Source organism: Amblyomma americanum, chromosome 7, assembly GCF_052857255.1.
Source record: "Amblyomma americanum isolate KBUSLIRL-KWMA chromosome 7, ASM5285725v1, whole genome shotgun sequence".
In the NCBI taxonomy this organism is placed as follows: domain Eukaryota; kingdom Metazoa; phylum Arthropoda; class Arachnida; order Ixodida; family Ixodidae; genus Amblyomma; species Amblyomma americanum.
Genome location: NC_135503.1, coordinates 144,165,929 through 144,183,244, shown reverse-complemented (window position 1 = coordinate 144,183,244; position 17,316 = coordinate 144,165,929). Strand labels below are relative to the sequence as shown.

General features: G+C 51.1%; 1 protein-coding gene, 3 non-coding genes and 1 pseudogene across 4 annotated transcripts; all 5 read right to left on the bottom strand.

Moving 5' to 3' along the window:
* Positions 1-7,748: 7,748 nt before the first annotated feature.
* On the bottom strand, positions 7,749-13,348 carry LOC144098137 (uncharacterized). The gene is made up of 3 exons (XM_077630670.1): positions 13,275-13,348; positions 8,568-9,079; positions 7,749-8,410 (listed from the first exon to the last, which is right to left on the bottom strand). The coding sequence occupies exons 1-3, from the start codon at positions 13,346-13,348 to the stop codon at positions 7,749-7,751; spliced, it is 1,248 nt and encodes a 415-aa protein (XP_077486796.1).
* On the bottom strand, positions 9,283-9,364 carry TRNAS-AGA (transfer RNA serine (anticodon AGA)). Its single transcript has one exon. It is a non-coding gene; the product is annotated as a tRNA-Ser (tRNA).
* On the bottom strand, positions 9,454-9,535 carry TRNAS-AGA (transfer RNA serine (anticodon AGA)). The gene has a single exon. It is a non-coding gene; the product is annotated as a tRNA-Ser (tRNA).
* Positions 13,349-13,407: 59 nt separating the features above from the next.
* On the bottom strand, positions 13,408-14,654 carry LOC144098135 (uncharacterized; annotated as a pseudogene).
* A 150-nt stretch (positions 14,655-14,804) lies between these two features.
* On the bottom strand, positions 14,805-14,886 carry TRNAS-AGA (transfer RNA serine (anticodon AGA)). Its single transcript has one exon. It is a non-coding gene; the product is annotated as a tRNA-Ser (tRNA).
* Between the last annotated feature and the right edge of the window lie 2,430 nt (positions 14,887-17,316).

Below are 17,316 nucleotides of genomic sequence, written 5' to 3'. Positions count from 1 at the left end.
ATAACTTCGTAGCCTGCTTCGCTATGTTCAGTAGCAATCCTGTTTCCGCGGCTCGGCTGAGCCGCTATCACCGCTCCGACGGAGCTCATGATAACGCGTCCGTTCACCTCGGCGGCCGGAAGCAGAATCCTCGGCCACGACTGCGGTTGTCCAGGCTATAGCGCAGTTGCTCCACTTCTTGTGACGTATGACCTATATCTGAATAAAAAACGGAACCACCGCTCGTCCGGGCACGCAGTCGACAGGATTCGAACCTGTGCGGGGAGACCCCAGTGGATTACTAGTCCATCGCCTTAAGCGCTCCGATTTTTTTTCGTTATTGCCGGTATTCGACAGTGCGCAATAATACAGGGCGATACACTGAAACAGAAAACACAATATAGGAAAAAGAAATCGTAGCAGTCAGCTTTGAACTGACGTTGTCACTTTAAAATTCTTTCACCGCTGTCAAAGCTTCTACTCTCGGCAGCCACTGTGGTACACACTCAAGCTATTTCTGTACTTCAACAAATCTAGATATACTCTCGCGAAAATACATCCGTGCGGGCCTCGCATCGGGATCACAATGAAACGCCATGGCCACTCCCTCTTTAATAATCGAACCCACATTAATATGGTCAAGAATAGCGAACAAAATAACATGCGGGACACAGTCAAAGGCCTTCTCTAGGTAGAGTTGCAGCACAGCGACACAAGCTTTCATGATGTCACAGCACTCAAGCACGCACCGCATCTTATGTATGTTACTCACTATAGACCTGCCCCTGATTCCACATGTCTGGTGGAAGCCTACTAGGTCTTTAATCACTGTTTGGAGTCTGCTCACTAAAACTTTCATTAAAATTTTGTAGTCAACGTCGGTTAAAGAGATTCGTCTGTAATATGTCACAAGTCTCAGTTTTTCTGCGGCATCAGTCTTAGGTATAAGAACAGTGTGTGATGTACTATAGGACCGTGGTAAAACTTTCGTTTGGCACGCCTCATTGAATACTTCCGTGAGCACTGCAGACAGGTTTTCTTTGAAAAACTTAAACGAGGCGGACAGGCCATCGGGCCCTGGCGACGTTCCGTTGTTTAAATTTTCAATTGCTAGGATCACTTCACATTCAGTTAACGGTCGCTCCAAGAATTCTCTTATCTGATCGTCCAATCGTGGCATGCGGCCAACAAAAGTCTTTTTAAGTCCGTCCAAGTCGGCATGATGAAACGCAAATAACGCCTGATAATGCTCAGAAAACTCGCGCCCAGTGCCCTCGTCATCATTCACCACGACGCCATTCCGCTCTATCTCGGCTATGTGGTTTCGTCGGGCGTTTGTCTTTTCAAACCGCAAAGCCCGCTTCGTAGGTACCTCGCCTGCTTTCAGTGAATTCGTTCGTGATCACACCAGCGCCCCTGGCAAGTACAAGTACAAGCAAGTACAAGCCCAGAGCTGTATTGTACAACGCGCAAGTCATACCGGTAGCAACGTACCGCCGCACCATACCAGCGTGTAACTTGTGCGGCACGGTGGGACATAGGCCAGATACCTGCCCGACACTGAGACAAGAAAACTGCGGACTCTGCGGAACGCTAGCCCCGTTTGTGGAGGGGGTGCGGTCCCCTCACGTGTGCAAACCAAAATGTACGGTGTGTGGCGGCGAACACGCCACGAACTCCAGAGACTGCACGGCGAAATTCCGCACGAACGCGCAGCAACAACCCAGCAATCAGGAGAAAAAGAGGAGGAAAAAGAAGAAAAAAAAACAAGAAGAAGGGAGGAAGCGGGAATCTCCCGCCCCCTCCACCTAGCAGGGAGTCGACTTCTGATCAACCCAAGCAAAAGAGGACCTGGGCCAGCATAGTCCAGAACGGGAAGCAGCAGGTGAGTGGGACCGCCTCTCCTTCTCCTCCTCCCAAACATTCCTCTCCACCCACACCCAACCCAGTAGAAACCGACTTACGAAACCAGATAGCAGCCCTAAAAGCGCAGATCGCGGTGCTAACGAGCAAACTAGAAAGTGCGCTAGCTAAACCCCAGCCACCTCAGCAAGAGGAGGCGATGGAAAGCGACACAGAACCTAGTCTTGAAAATAAACTAGAAGCTATGATGAGAAGGGTCCAGGAATCCATTCCCACCATAGTCTCACAACAAATAGCGAAAGCGATGACGGTTCGCAAATACGCTAACACGAGGAGACTCCAGAATCCCCGAGCCTACAGGATGCGTAGGGTGCTGAGCGAGGACGAGGAGGAAGACCACCAGGAGCAATTTCCCCTCCAGAATAACAACAATCTCCAGATACAACATGGCGAGACAAACTGAAGAGAGTCCCATAACATTAACGCATTGGAATAGCCGAGGCTTGAAATCGAGGACTAAGAGAGCGGATCTTAGGATGCACCTGTCTACGTACGAGCATACTCCGGCAGTAGTGGCCGTACAGGAACCTGGCGGGAACGTGAGCCTCACAAACTACAAAACGTTCCAACTCGACCCCCTAACGTGCATCTTTGTGCACAAAAATTTCACTGCAAATTTGGTAGATCTGGAATTACAAACCAGCTTTTCGCACGTGATGGTGACTCTTCTGCCACTGAAAAAGGAGGATTCGCAGCTACACATCCTGAACGTATACTGCCCACCTAAAGCAAAAAACGTAACCTTCTCCACACTCCTGAGCAGAGCTATCATGGAAGCAGGACGCGACCCGCTACTAGTAATGGGAGATTTCAACGCGCAGAGTCCCTCATGGGGCTATCATCGAGAAGACATACGAGGACGGAAGCTCGCGGAGGAGGCGTCCGCATTAGGTCTAACCCTACACACTGACCCGGCGTGCCCCACGCGGATAGGGAACTTGGTGCAGAGGGACACGTGTCCCGACTTAACCTTCACGAAAAACGCGAGGCGAGTGGAGTGGACGAATACGGAGGAAACTCTCGGTAGTGACCACTGCCTGATAACCATAACGATCCGTACGAAACCCCTTACCAGGCCTACGGGGCACACTATGCTGCCGGACTGGACGAAATTTAGAAAGGAATACGAGGTAAGCTCCATCCAGGAGCAGGGTTATCAAGCCTGGACAAAACAGCTGCTGATCAACCTGCGTTCGAAGGAGACGCAGGTAAAGCTCTCAGAGGCGGTGACGGACGTGGACACCCACCTCCTCCACCTCTGGGCAGCCAGACGCAGCATGGTCAAAAGATGGCGTAGACAGAAGCATAACCGAAAGCTAAGATCTCGGATCGCGGCAATCACTAAAGAAGCGGCGGAGTACGCGGCGCAACTAGCGGACGCGAACTGGGTAGATAGGTGCAACGCGGCCGCTAGGCAGATGTCTAGCAAAAACACGTGGCGCCTCTTCCGGGCGCTCATAGATCCCAACCAGACGCGCACCGAGACGCAGAAGCACCTGCAGAGAGTGGTACATGCATTTCAAGGAAATACGGCCCAGCTCGCACTGAAGCTTCGGGACCAGTACCTGAGCACGACCCATGATCCACGGGGAGAAGCTTACAGATACAGTGGAGCCCAAAATGCTGAGCTGGACGAACCTTTCAAAATATACGAACTCAAGGCCGCTCTAGCGAGGATGAAACGCGGGACCGCGCCAGGAAGGGACGGGATCTCGGTAAAACTCCTAGCCAATATGCCGGACCGCGCATACGAATCCCTCCTAAAACACTTTAATTCGGTTTGGATGGGGGAAACTCCACTTCCCACGGAGTGGAAGACGGCGCTGATAACTTTCATCCCCAAGGCGGGCAAGGCCATAGATACGGATAACCTAAGACCTATTTCTCTCACCTCGTGCGTGGGCAAACTGATGGAAGCTATGGTCAGAGATAGACTATCTGAGTACCTAGAAAACAAGCGAGTCTTCGCCGACTCGATGTACGGCTTCAGGACATCCTGCTGCAGCTCAGCAGGGAGGTACTAAACCCGATCGAACATCCGAACGGGGATAAGATAGTGCTGGCCCTAGATCTGAAGGGAGCCTTCGATAATGTGACACACGAGGTGATCCTCACACACCTATCAGAGACGGGATGCGGCAGGAACGCTCTCGAGTACATAAAACGCTTCCTCACGGACAGACAGGCCTACGTGAGGATCCAGAACGCGGAACACGGCCCCTTTCTATTAGGCACGAGAGGGACGCCACAGGGAGCGGTGCTATCCCCCTTGCTTTTCAACTTGGCAATGAAGAACCTGCCGGTCCACCTGGAGAATGTCCCGGGTGTGCAGCACGCGCTGTACGCGGACGACATCTCCATTTGGATCACGCAGGGCTCTCTCGGTGAAATGGAGGCCAGCCTGCAGGAGGCTGCCACCGCGGTGAACGAGTACGCGAAAAGATGTGGCCTTCATTGCTCCCCTCAAAAATCCGAATTCGTGCGCATTCGCCCCAACAAAAAATGCACAAACAAGATAGAATTGAGACTTGGATCGGAACCGATACCCGAAAGAAAAGAAATTAGAGTCCTAGGTCTTTTCATCCACCAGCGTCGGCTGGCGACGGCCACGCTCGACAAACTAAAGAAGGTGGGAGATCAGGTGGGCCGAATGGTCCGCAGAGTCTCGAACAAGAAAGGGGGATTGCGAAGCAAAGACGCCTTGCGGCTGGCCAATGCCTTTGTAACAAGCAGAATCCTGTACTCGACCCCCTATCTCCGCCTCAACAAACACGACCAGAACATCATCGAGGTGATAATACGCAAAATGGCGAAGAAGGCCCTCGCCCTCCCGACAACCACGTCTAACCTGAGACTCCAAGGTCTGGGTATGACGAACTCCTTCGATTAACTTAGAGAAGCCCACCTCACAGGTCAATACACGCGATTATCGCAGACGCCGTCAGGACGCCGCCTTCTAGCTCGTGTGCACATAAAACACACGACTCTAACCGAGGAGAGAGTAAGACTCTCTCAGGAGTGGCGTTACGCCCTGCACGTAAGACCACTCCCAATTAAGATGTCCAGGGACGACCACGAGGGTAGACGCAGGGCCAGGGCAGAGGCCTTAGCTCACCACTACGGAAGGAAACCCGGGGTATACTACGTGGACGCATCCGGCCCGCACCAAGGCGGGTGGTACACGGCGGCAGTGATCCACGAGTCCAAAACGGTGAACGGGCTCACCTTCAAAGCCCGAAGCGTCACTCAAGCAGAGGAAGTCGCCATCGCATTAGCGGCAACACACTCCGATTCCAAGACAATCATAACCGACTCGCGAGGGGCGTGTTGGAACGTCCAACAGGGCTGGGTCCCGTACCTGGCCTACCGGCTACTTCAAAACAGCTCGTACGTAGGAGGTCCATCCCACCGCTTCATAGTCTGGGCTCCGCCCCACTCGGGGCTAGGAGGAAACGAGGCAGCAGATGCAGCCGCCCGCGCGCTCTCTAACCGGGCAACCTCGTCCCCCGCCTCCTCTGAAGATGTAGCGGAAGCCACGCCGACCTACACTTACAAGGAAATAACGCAATTATACAAAGATAGACATAAACTGTACCCCCACCCGTGTAAAAGATTAACGAGAGCGGAGGAACGCCTGTTCCTCCGCCTTGTCGCGAACACCATGATGTGCCCGGCCTCGCTAAAGCACTTTGACCCTGCCTTCTCCGGGGAGTGCCCGCACTGTGGGGAGAGGTCCTCGGACCTCTACCACATGGTGTGGGCGTGCCCCTCCAACCCTGCTTTTACTCCAAACCCAAACCCCACCCGGGAGGACTGGGAGGCGACCCTACTCGCCTGTTGCGACCTGAAAGCCCAAAAGGCGATGGTCGAACGAGCTATGGCGGCAGCGGAAGCCACTGGGGTCCCGTACTAGGGACTCCACCTAGTGATTGTGAGGGGAAGGGCACTAAGCCTGACTCCAGAGCACCCTCCATGTAACTCCCTCTTTTCAGAGGAAATAAACGTTTTTACCACCACCACCAGCGCCCCTCGATAGCGCTCTTCCTCGATCAACTGCAGTTTCTGTTTTAGATTCCTGACGTCACGGTTGAAGATCCCGGGCGTTTTGCACTCCTCTGCTATCAGTTTCTGCAAAGTTGTTCGCAGTTCAGTTTCCTTCATTTTTTCGTGGAAACGAATCGCACTGGCCCTGTCAATTGAGACTTTAATCTGCCCCTTGCATAGTTCCCACTGCTGACCCAGATCCAGGCTAGTGTTTGGTTTTATTCTGCAAATTTCTTCTAACACATTTGCAACAAATTCTTCGTCGCCAAGTAGTTTAGAATTCATTTTCCACATGTGCCATACAAAGTGTTTCAATTGTTTCTTTGTTCCTATTGTGCATTCAACCAGGCAGTGATCAGTAAAACACATTGGTACAACATCGTAACTTCGGCACATCGGGATCAAATTCAGAGCAACGTAGATCCGATCCAGGCGTGCGTGGCTAGCACCCTGGAAATGAGTGTACTTTACAGTGTGTGCGCTCTGCAGGCATTCAACCACATCTGCTAATTCCGCTCCGGCAATTACCTCAGCTAATAAGGCCGTACTCCTCTCTCGAAATGCTGTGCAGCTGGTTTTGTCCGCAGAACTCACCCCCCCCCCCAGCACGCAGTTAAAGTCCCCTAAAATAATGAGGCGTTTTTCAGGCATCATGTGCTGCCTAACGCAGGCAAAAGTATTGTATTTTTCCTCCACTGCATAAGGCGCGTACACAAAAATCACCCGATATTCCGCTGTACACAAAAGGAAGTCACACACTATTAACCTCCCAGACGGGCATGACATGGTGCTTTGAACAGTAAGGCCGGGTAACTTTTTCACAAAGAGTACACATCCTGCTGACAACCCAACAGCGTGGCTAACGACGGCGTAGTACAGGGGTAGTCAAAAAATCCCAGGCCGCTCCGAACGGCCGTGGAGCGGCTCCTCTCCGCTATCGGGGCGCTGTTATCGCACGCTTGTGTTTCCAGGGTATGCGCAGAGAGGGGGTGATGCCCCCCTCTCTCGCTCTCCTCGATAACGAAGCAGTGAAAAAATAGTGCGGCGTACGCCTGCAGCGTTCGCTCTCCGTATTCGGCTTTGGTGCCGCGCGCAAGGCGGCTTTACCTTGCAGCGCGTCGCGGTGCAGACGACCATCAGCATAAAGTGGCGCACTATGCTGGCGGCCGTATTTAGTATGACTTCGTGTGCTTCCTACGTTTCGGTTTCCTGGCGTACGATATAGTGCATTTACCTTCACCTACGCCAGGAAACCGAAACGTAGGAAGCACACGAAGTCATACTAAATACGGCCGCCAGCATAGTGCGTCACTTTATGCTACTTGTCGTCTGCACCGCGACGCGCTGCACCACAGCCGAATACGGAGAGCGAACGCTGCAGGCGTACGCCGCACTATTTTTTCACTGCTTCGTTTTCGAGGAGAGCGAGAGAGAGGGGGCATCACCCCCTCTCTGCGCATACCCTGGAAACACAAGCGTGCGATAACAGCGCCCCGATAGCGGAGAGGAGCCGCTCCACGGCCGTTCGGAGCGGCCTGGGATTTTTTGACTACCGTTGTACCTTGTGAAACGCAGCACCATGCTCCCAGTATCCCCCTCTCCCTCAACTTTTGTCTCCTGAGCCGCTAGAATGTCAATGTCATTTTCTGTTACTAGCCGATACAATTGACGTTGTTTTCGCTTGTGTGCTAACCCTCTGACGTTCAACGTAGCTATACGTAGATGCGGTTCAGGAGCCATTTAGGTTTGCAGCAGGAAAGAGGCCCGGAGCATGGTGCTTACCTTTAGCATCTAGCATACCGCTAGATGCCTCCGGGGCCGTCCGATTGGCTGCTCTCGCCTTTCGACGGGGATGGCTTGTAGACAGGCTTTCTGTCCACGTTCACGTTTGGTCGCGGCTTGAAGGTAGCCCGTCGTCCTTGCACCGCTTTCACTGGCGGCTCGTCGACGCTGCTTGCGAGCACCTTGTCGTGGTCTACAGAGATTTCGTGGGGGCGTTTCGTTGCCGCACCGGTGCCCGTTGTAACGGAGGCGCCATTGGCTGGCGGTTCCTGGCCCTTAGACGATACAGACCGCAGTGCTTGACTACTTGCTCCGCTTTTGTCGGGGTCCTGCTGCCCCGGTGGTGGACCAGGCAACGGCTGACTCGGACGGTCCGCACTTGTGTCCTGCGGTGCACCAGCGAGGGCTGATAGCTTTGCCGCCACAGTAGGCACCGGCTCACCGGTTCCCTTCGCCGCGTCCTCTGCCTCGGTGGCGTCCATTAAGTGCTCGGCCTCATCTCTTGCACCCGATCCCATTGCCGAGGCATACGTACGGACGCACTGGGAGTTCTCGTGTCCGAAACTCCTGCAACTCGAGCAGCGCGGCACCTTGCACTCTCTCCGGACGTGGCCAGTGCCGCGACAGCGCAAGCACTGCATCGGACGACCGGGTGCGACGACTAAGGCCAGTTCTCCTCCGACCCGTAATTGATTTGAAAGAAAAACAGTCACAAAAGACAAGGGACAAGAGAAGGAGTGTACACGCCACCACGACTGGTAGGCAACGACTGGTAGTCACGTCTTTTGTGACTGGTTTTTTTCAAGTTACTATGAACCAACTGGCCCGCATTTCAACACTCCGTATTTGATGCGGCAAATCTTCAGCTGTCATGCCCTTCTTTAGTTTCAGCACGACCGTCCTCGTCGTAGAACCCTTGTCACTCACACCTTGCACACGCCACCGCTCTCCGCTAACGTCCATGACGGTCCCAAAGGCCATCAATGCGGTCCGCACGTCCTCGTCGGCCACGCCAGGCAGCAGCCAGTGAAGTCTAAGCCTCACCTGCTGATCCTGCGGGTCGATGATAACGCAGCGACATTTCTTCACCGTCAACTCTTTAGAGGCCAGCAGCCGCTTTGTAGCCTCCGCGCCATTAAGGGTGACTGCCAACACGTGATTGACCTGGTAGGTTCCCAGATCCACCACATCCGGCAGCAAACCAGTAGGCACGATAGCGTCTCTTAAATCTTCGACCCTGTAGGGCCTCGCTCGCACGTCGCCGTGCAAAAACACGGTGATCAGAACGATGCTTCCTGTTGGCAGTTGAGGCAGTATCCGCTGATAATCCGCGTCGTCGCTATCGCTGATCCTGTTTCCGCGGCCAGCAAGGGCCGCTATCGCCGCTCCGCCGGAGCTCATGATTCTGCGTCCGTACCGAACGGTAGCCAGAAGAAGAATGCCTTAACCACTCGGCCACGACTGCGGTTGTCCGAGCTATAGAGCAATTGTTCTAATTCTTCTCACGTATGACCTATATCTGAATAAAAGACGGAGCCACCGCTCGTCCGGGCACGCAGTCGACATGATTCGAACCTGTGCGGGTAGACCCCAATGGATTTCTAGTCCATCGCCTTAACCGCTCGGCCGCGACTGCGGTTGTTCGAGCTATAGCGCAATTGTTCTTATTCTTCTCACGTATGACCTTTATCTGAATAAAAAACGGAACCACCGTTCGTCCGGGCACGCAGTCGACAGGATTCGAACCTGTGCGGGGAGACCCCAATGGATTTCTAGTCCATCGCCTTAACCGCTCGGCCACGACTGCGGTTGTCCGAGCTATAGAGCAATTGTTCTAATTGTTCTCACGTATGACCTATATCTGAATAAAAACTGAACCACCGCTCGTCCGTGCACGCAGCCCACAGGATTCGAACCTGTGCGGGGAGACCCCAATGGATTTTTAGTCCATCGGCTTAACCGCTCCGCCGCGACTGCGGTTGACCTAGCTATAGCGCAATTGTTCTAATTCTTTCCACGTATGATCTATATCGGAATAAAAAAACGGAAGCACCACTCGTCCGGGCACGTAGTCGACAGGATTCGAACCGTGCGGGGAGACCCCAATGGATTTCTAGCCCATCGCCTTAACCGCTCGGCCACGACATTTTTTTTTCTTTATTGCCTGACTTCGGCAAGAACCACAATACACAAATACACTTACAGGGCACAATGAATAATACTTAACACTATCCGCCTGGTGGGTTGTGGCTTCGTCATATTAAAACTCAAAACTCTCTAAGCGGCACCAATGGCTCTACTCTTTCGAGCCACTCGGGAGCTTCAGGAGCGATTTTCTGAATTTCAGTATACTTATACATACAGTCCTGAAAATAGATCCGTGCTGGCCGTGCATCAGGATCGCAATGATATCCTGCAATTCTGGAGGGCCAAATACAGTGGAGTCCCATTAGCATAATAAGGTCGAATGGTGTCCCATCCTCACTCTCCACAGGCAAGTACCGTATTCCATGAGAGTCTAGCGGAAATTCCTTTTTTAAAGTCCTTTGCAAGATGTCCCAGAAGTATACCCCTTCCCAACAATGCAAAAAACGTGGTCTATTGTCTCCCGTTGTTTACAGATTAAACAATGTGATCCCCAAGGTAGAAATAAATGCCTCACCTTCAAAAATTTCTTTCCTGGTACTGTTCTGGTATGTAACTTGAATGTTTTTGCACTTGGCGGCACCTGCATCGCCTTCACACGCTTAAGTACGTCGCGTCCCAGGCCTCCACTGTATATGGCCCTGTACATAGGTTGTGGAAGAACTACATCGCACAAATCCCTATACAACTTCTTCCTGCTAACAGAAGACAAATACTCATCCGAAAACCGAACAGATAGGAATCGAACACTCGCGACAACCTCTCTAAAGTAACCAAAAATACGTCCCGATAAATTTTCGGTTCAGACAACAAAATCCGGCAGTGCATTTCCAAGCCTTAATTGGCACACAGTGCGCAAAAACGGATCCCTTACATCACGCACAAAAATAATCTGCTTACGACCTGCCGCAGAAATAAGTGCCCCAGACTGAGGCCACCGTCCTTGACCCGCATAAACAAATTCGTCCGGCTGCATCGTTCCCAGCCTGCAGCCCATACAAAAACGGCAAAGATCCGGTGCAGTCTCTGTACGTTCATCCTTGCACAATGCAACACTTGCATCACGTACCACAACCTAGACATAAAAAACAGATTACACACTGTGGCCCTTGCGAAAATTGACAGATGTTGCCCTTTCCACCTCTCAACCTTTTCACGCATGGCTTGCGTCTGTTCTCTGGAGTACGGTTCGCTATCGCGATAACCGTCTAGTGGGACGCCCAAGTACTTTACTGGGGTCGTCACCCAGGACATGTTCGCAAAATTGTCGGGCTTCGTTGGCCATTCTCCATGCCAAAACCCCAGGGACTTTGACCAATTCACTTTACTGCCTGTGACTTTGGTGAATTCTTTTACACATGCCACGGCCTCGGTTACACCTTCCCGATTCACTGTGAACACTGCCACATCATCCGCATAGGCCTGCAGCTTAACTTCTGCCGCCTGAAGCTGGGAGCCACGAATTTTTTCATTTTTCATGATATTCAAACACAACGCTTCGATGTAAATGCAGAATAGAAGGGGGCTAAGGGGACAACCCTAGCGCACCGAACGTTGCAGGACGATGGGGGCCCCCAAACTCTTATTTACAATTAGTCTTGTCGTGCAGCTCCGGTACGCCAAGGCCACTCCCTCGCGAATAATGGACCCTGCATTTGCATGGTCGAGTATGCAGAACAGGATTTCGTGCGGAACACAATCAAATGCTTTCTCAAGATCAAGCTGAAGTATTGCTACACCGCTATTTGTATGATCACAACATTCAAGCACACACATCGCTCTATGAATATTGGTAACAATGGAGCGTCCCTTGATCCCACACGTCTGGTGAGTACCGACTATATCTTGAATAACTGACTGTAGTCTACGGGCTAAAATCTTCATGAAAACTTTATAATCTGCGTTTGTGAGTGCGATAGGGCGATATGCTGTGACCTGTTGTAACTTTTCTGCTTCAACATATTTAGGAATTAATACTGTGTGGGATGTACCGTAAGACGGAGGCAATTAATTTACTTTGTATGCTTCATTATACACTGCTGTCAGTACTGGAACTATTTCGTGTTTATATGCTTTGTAAAAAGCCGCACTTAATCCATCAGGTCCAGGTGATTTTCCAAGCTTCAAATTTTGTATCGCATGCTCGACCTCTGACGCAGTTATCGACAGCTCCAACCTTTCTGTTCGTCATCTAATCGCGGTAAAGCGCCAAGAAACTTTTCCTTGAATGCGCTTACATCCACTTCTTGCTTTGCAAACAGCACCTGATAATATTAAAGAAATGCCTGCTGGATATGACCGCTTTCTCCAGATAACGCCCCACCCCAATCAATCTTTTCAATGTGGTTTCGCTGAGCATGCGCGTTTTCAATTCCTAGCGCTCGTTTTTACGGTGTCTGCCCAGCAGCTGCATCTTGCGCCCTAGTCCGCACAAGCGCGCCACGATAGCGTTCTTCTTCGAAGAGTTCAATTTTGTGTTTTATTTTTCTAATGTCGTCCATCCATTTTCCAGGCTCTTCGCTTTCTTTTTCGACAAGTTTAGCCAGTAAAGATCTTAAATTTTCTTCCTCACGCTTCTCCTCTTGTCGTATACAGCTTGACCTTTCGATCGCTGCTATCTTTATTTGTTGTTTGCAAAGTTCCCAATGCTGCTATAATTTCAGTTCCCCGCCCATCTCTAATTTGCCGATTTCTTCATTTACTTTCCTGCTAAAGATGTCGTCTGTAATGAGCTTATTATTTAATTTCCATATCTCCCAACAAAACTGACTTCCTCTTTTCTTTGTCCCTATCCCACACTTCACTAAACAATGATCAGAAAATGATACCGGTACTAAACTGTAGGTACTGCATTTTGAAATAACATCCGGCGACACATAAATGCGGTCTAGCCGTGCATGGCTTGACCGCTGAAAATTTGTGAACCTCACACAGCGCTCGCCTTCTAAACATTCCGCCACATCATCGAGGTTGCACGTCGCTACAACGTCTGAGAGTGCCTCAGTGCTTCTGTCCCTAAACGCCCGTGCACTGGTTTTATCACACCCTCTCAGGACGCAATTGAAGTCACCCATGATGATCACGGATTTCTCACAAATTAAGTACTTTTTTAGGCTCTGAAAAAAACTGTTCTTTCATCAACCGCATTTGGAGCGTACACACAAATTATGCGCCAATATGTTTTGTTGTACACGAAGTCAACCAGAACACATCTATCCGATGGACACGCCATATATCCCTGAACCTCAAGTCCCGGTACATTCTTAACAAGCGTGGGACACTACTGCAAAAAACCTAGACATGAAACGTCGCACCATGTTCCCGGTCTCATCTTCCCCGTCAATTTTCGTTCCCTGCGCTGCCAAGACGTCAATGTCATGCTCAATTAAAATGCGGTATACCTGCTCTGCTTCTTCTTGCTTGCCAGTCCCCTGATGTTAAGTGTACCGACTTTTGTGGGGGACGCAGGAGCCATTTTCATACAGAAGAAAGAGGCCGGGAACATGGTGCTTACCCTTCCCGTCTAGCGCGTGGCTAGACGACGTCTTTGACACCGGAGCCATCCGGTGCTGAGTCCAGGCCTGGCTGCGGGGGCGGTTTGTCAAGAGTTCTCCTCTCCGTCGACACATTAGGTCGTGGTCGGATGGATGGCCGCCGTCCTTGGGTCGTTTTTGCCGGCGGCTCCTCGACACTGGGGGCTGCCGCCTTGTCTCCATTGGTTCCGGTCTGGGCATGTGGCCTCTTCGCTGGGGCAGGACCACTGGTAGTACAGGCGCCACTCTTGTCATGGTTCTCGTTCGGAGTCCCTGGCTCACTTGGAGCGTTGAGTCGGTTTCTTTAAGCGCTGGCGCGCTTATTTTATCACTCGACGCCTCCATGCCATTTGTCGAAGATTCTGCCCCTTCAGGTTTCCGCCCACCATCGCTGCTGGAGGGTCCCGAAGAGTCCGTCGCGCCTGCGTGCTTTTCGGGTTCGCCTATGCCTTTTGCAGATTCTTCGGCCTCGGCTACGTCCATCAGGGGCTCCGCAGAGTCGTCTTTCGACACAGCGCCCGTAGCCACCGCATAAGTGCGGACACAGTCGGCATCCGCGTGACCGTACCGCCGACACTTCGGACAGCGAGGAACTTTACATTCACGCCGCACGTGACCCGTACCGTGGCAGCGCAGGCACTGCATTGGACGTCCAGGCGCCACGACAAGAGCGAACTCTCCGGCAACGCGTGCCTGGTGTGGTAGGTCATCCACTTTAAGACCGGGCTTCAATTTCAGTAGGACAGTTCTTGTCGTTGAGCTCTTGTCATTGACGCCTTGGATCCGCCACCGCTCTCGCCTAACGTCGGTCACTTTGCCAAACGCCGCTAATGCCGTCCGGATGTCGTCGTCGGCCACACCATGAAGCATTCAATGTAGCCGCAGCTTTACCTGTTGGTCTTCCGGGTCGATGATAAGGCAGCGGCGTCTCTTAACTTGCAGCTCATTGAAGGCGAGCAACTTCTTTGCTGCCTCCGTGCTCCGCAGGGTGACTGCCCACACATGGTTGATTTGGTACGCCCCCAACGCGACCACGTCGGGGAGCGTACCGGTCTCGGCCAGGGCGTCACGGAAATCCTCGACCCGAAACGGCCTCGCTCGCACGTCTCCGTGAAGAAAAACAGTGTTGAAAACAACACGTCCTGTTGGCAGTGTCGGCAAGATGATCTGGAAATCCTTATCTTCACAGTCTTCAATCCTGTTTCCGCGGCCGACGAAGGCCGCTGTCGCCGCTCCGCTGGAGCCCATGATACTGCGATCCGATCAGCTCGGCTGCCGGAAGCAGAATGAACCGCTCGGCCACGACTGCGGTTGTCCGAGCTATAGCGCAATTGTTCTATTTCTTCTCACGTATGATCTATATCTGAATAAAAAACGGAGCCACCGCTCGTCCGGGCACGCAGTCGACAGGATTCGAACCTGTGCTGGGAGACCCCAATGGATTTCTAGTCCATCGCCTTAACCGCTCGGCCACGACTGTTTTTTTTTCCTTTACTGCCAATTCTTACATGCTAAAACAAAAGTAGAAATGATAAAAAAAACCAGCAGCCTACTTGGCTGACACGGGAGAGGTTAAAATCTTCTCAAGACAACTATGTCGTCCAGAACAGAGGTCCATTCGGGCGGTTCAGCTTGCGCACGATACACTTCTCTCAGGCTCACAACACTTTCAATAAAGTTTTCTCGCACCGAACGGATATTAACATCGGCATGTCGCACTTGCATTCGTGTCCTCCAAAGGCTGTGAGGCCCAAGAGCATGATTAAATCATATGGCACTCCTCCTTCGTTTGTGATCGGCAAAAACCTGATGCCGTATGGATGCAGGGGAAAATCTTTTTTCACGGTTTGTTGGAGGACATCCCAATGAAAAATTGGGCCCCAATATTCAAGGAACACGTGCTCCACCGTTTCAGACTTTTTGCATAGTAGGCAGTCGGTCGTCCATGGGACGAAAATCCCCTTTTCATGCAGCCACGTCTAAACAAGAAGTGTGCTACAATGTAAATTAAAGAAGAATGTTTTACGGTTGGTTTAACCGGCATTCTTTTAATTCGTTTTAAGACGTCTTGTCCTGGGCCACACGGTGAGGTAAACGATAAATGGGAATCGGCAGCATTGTTTCCAGAAGATTCTTATACAACTCTTTTTTGGAAACATTACACAAGTACTCAAGTGAAAAACGCGCGTACAGCAGTCGAAAAGAAAGTACACCTTCTCACATGTACCCATTGACAGCACCGCACATACCTTCACAGCATAAGACCACGATTTCTGGGAGGAGTCTCTGCAATCTTACTTGGATAATAGTCCGCAGAAAAGGATCCCTTTGATCTCGGAGAAAGATAAAACGCGACACAACTTGGCGCAAGAATAGGTGCACGAGGCCGAGCCCTCCTCGTTTAACCGAAAGAAACAAATTGGTACGGCTAGTTCACTCCCAGCTTGACACCCAAATAAACACAGCAAACACGCGACGGATCTTTTGAATGCTGGCCCGACTCGCACACAGAACATGCATCATGTACCACATTTTCGAAACAAGGAAAAGGTTGCAGATGGAGGCGCGTGAAAACATTGATAACATGCCTCCCTTGCCATGCATCTGCTTTCTCCCTCGCCCTTGAGCATTGCTCGTTCCAACTTTCACTTGGGTCTCGATAACAGTTAAGGGGACGCTGAGATATTGCGTTGGCAGGCAAGACCATCGCAGCCGGGAGAAGTGATCAGGCCTCGTTTCCCAGTCACCGTGCCAAAATCCAGAGCTCTTGTCCCAGTTTACCATACACCCTGTTTGCTTACAAAATTTATCAACGATACTGATCACTTCAGTAATACTGTCTCGAATGGAACAGAAGACTGCGATATCGTCCGCGTAAGCGAGGGTTTTGACATGTGCCGACTGCAATCGAAAGCCTGAGATGCGGTCACTTTTGGCAATAGCTAAACATAGTGGCTCTAGGTATGCCGCAAACAAAAGGGGCGACAGCGGGCATCCCTGCCTTACTGACGAACGGACTACCAGCCTATCTGTGAGGTCACCATTTAGAATAATGCGTGTGGTACAGTTTGCATATGCCATTCTGATGCCTTCTATGATAATACGGCCAACGTTCCCGTGCTCTAGTATGTGAAAAAGTACATCATGCGACACGTAATCAAAGGCTTTTGCCAAATCCAGCTGCATCATAGCAATGCGGTCCCCCATCGCATCACAGCATTCCAATACAGTACGTGCGACGTGTACATTCGTGGCAATGCTGCGTCCTTTAATTCCGCAAGTCTGGTGCGCTCCAACTAATTTTGTTATTACGCTCTCGAATCTCCTAGCTAGGACCTTCATGAATATTTTGTAGTCAAAGTTGGTGAGGCTTATCGGGCGATAGGACCCCACCAACAAACGCTTCTCTGGGTCATCTGATTTTGGGATCAACACAATGTGCGATGTGGTGAATGACAGCGGTACTTGCTCACGTTCATACGCCTCATCCAGCACTCTTAGCAGTAACTGAGCGACTATGGGCTTAAATGTTTTGTAATACTCGGCGCCCAGCCCATCAGGTCCTGGAGCTTTACCGGTCTGTAAGTCCTCAATTGCAGATTCTATTTCATTCTCAGTTATGGGTACCTCAAGCCTCTCCTTTGCATCATCCTCAAGTCTTGGCATGAACGACAAAAAGTCTGAGGAGAAAGCATCACCAATCTCTCTTACTTGGCCAAGAAGGTCGTTGCAGTACTCTTGTCATGACTGCTGCATTATTTATTTATTTATTTATTAATACTGCAATCCCAGGAAGAGATTTTCGCAGGGTGAGCATACAGAAAATAGGTAAGTGCAAATATTACGAAAAAAAAGTACTAAGGCCACAAATTAATAATAAGCAACAAAACACAACAGCAAAAATTAAAGG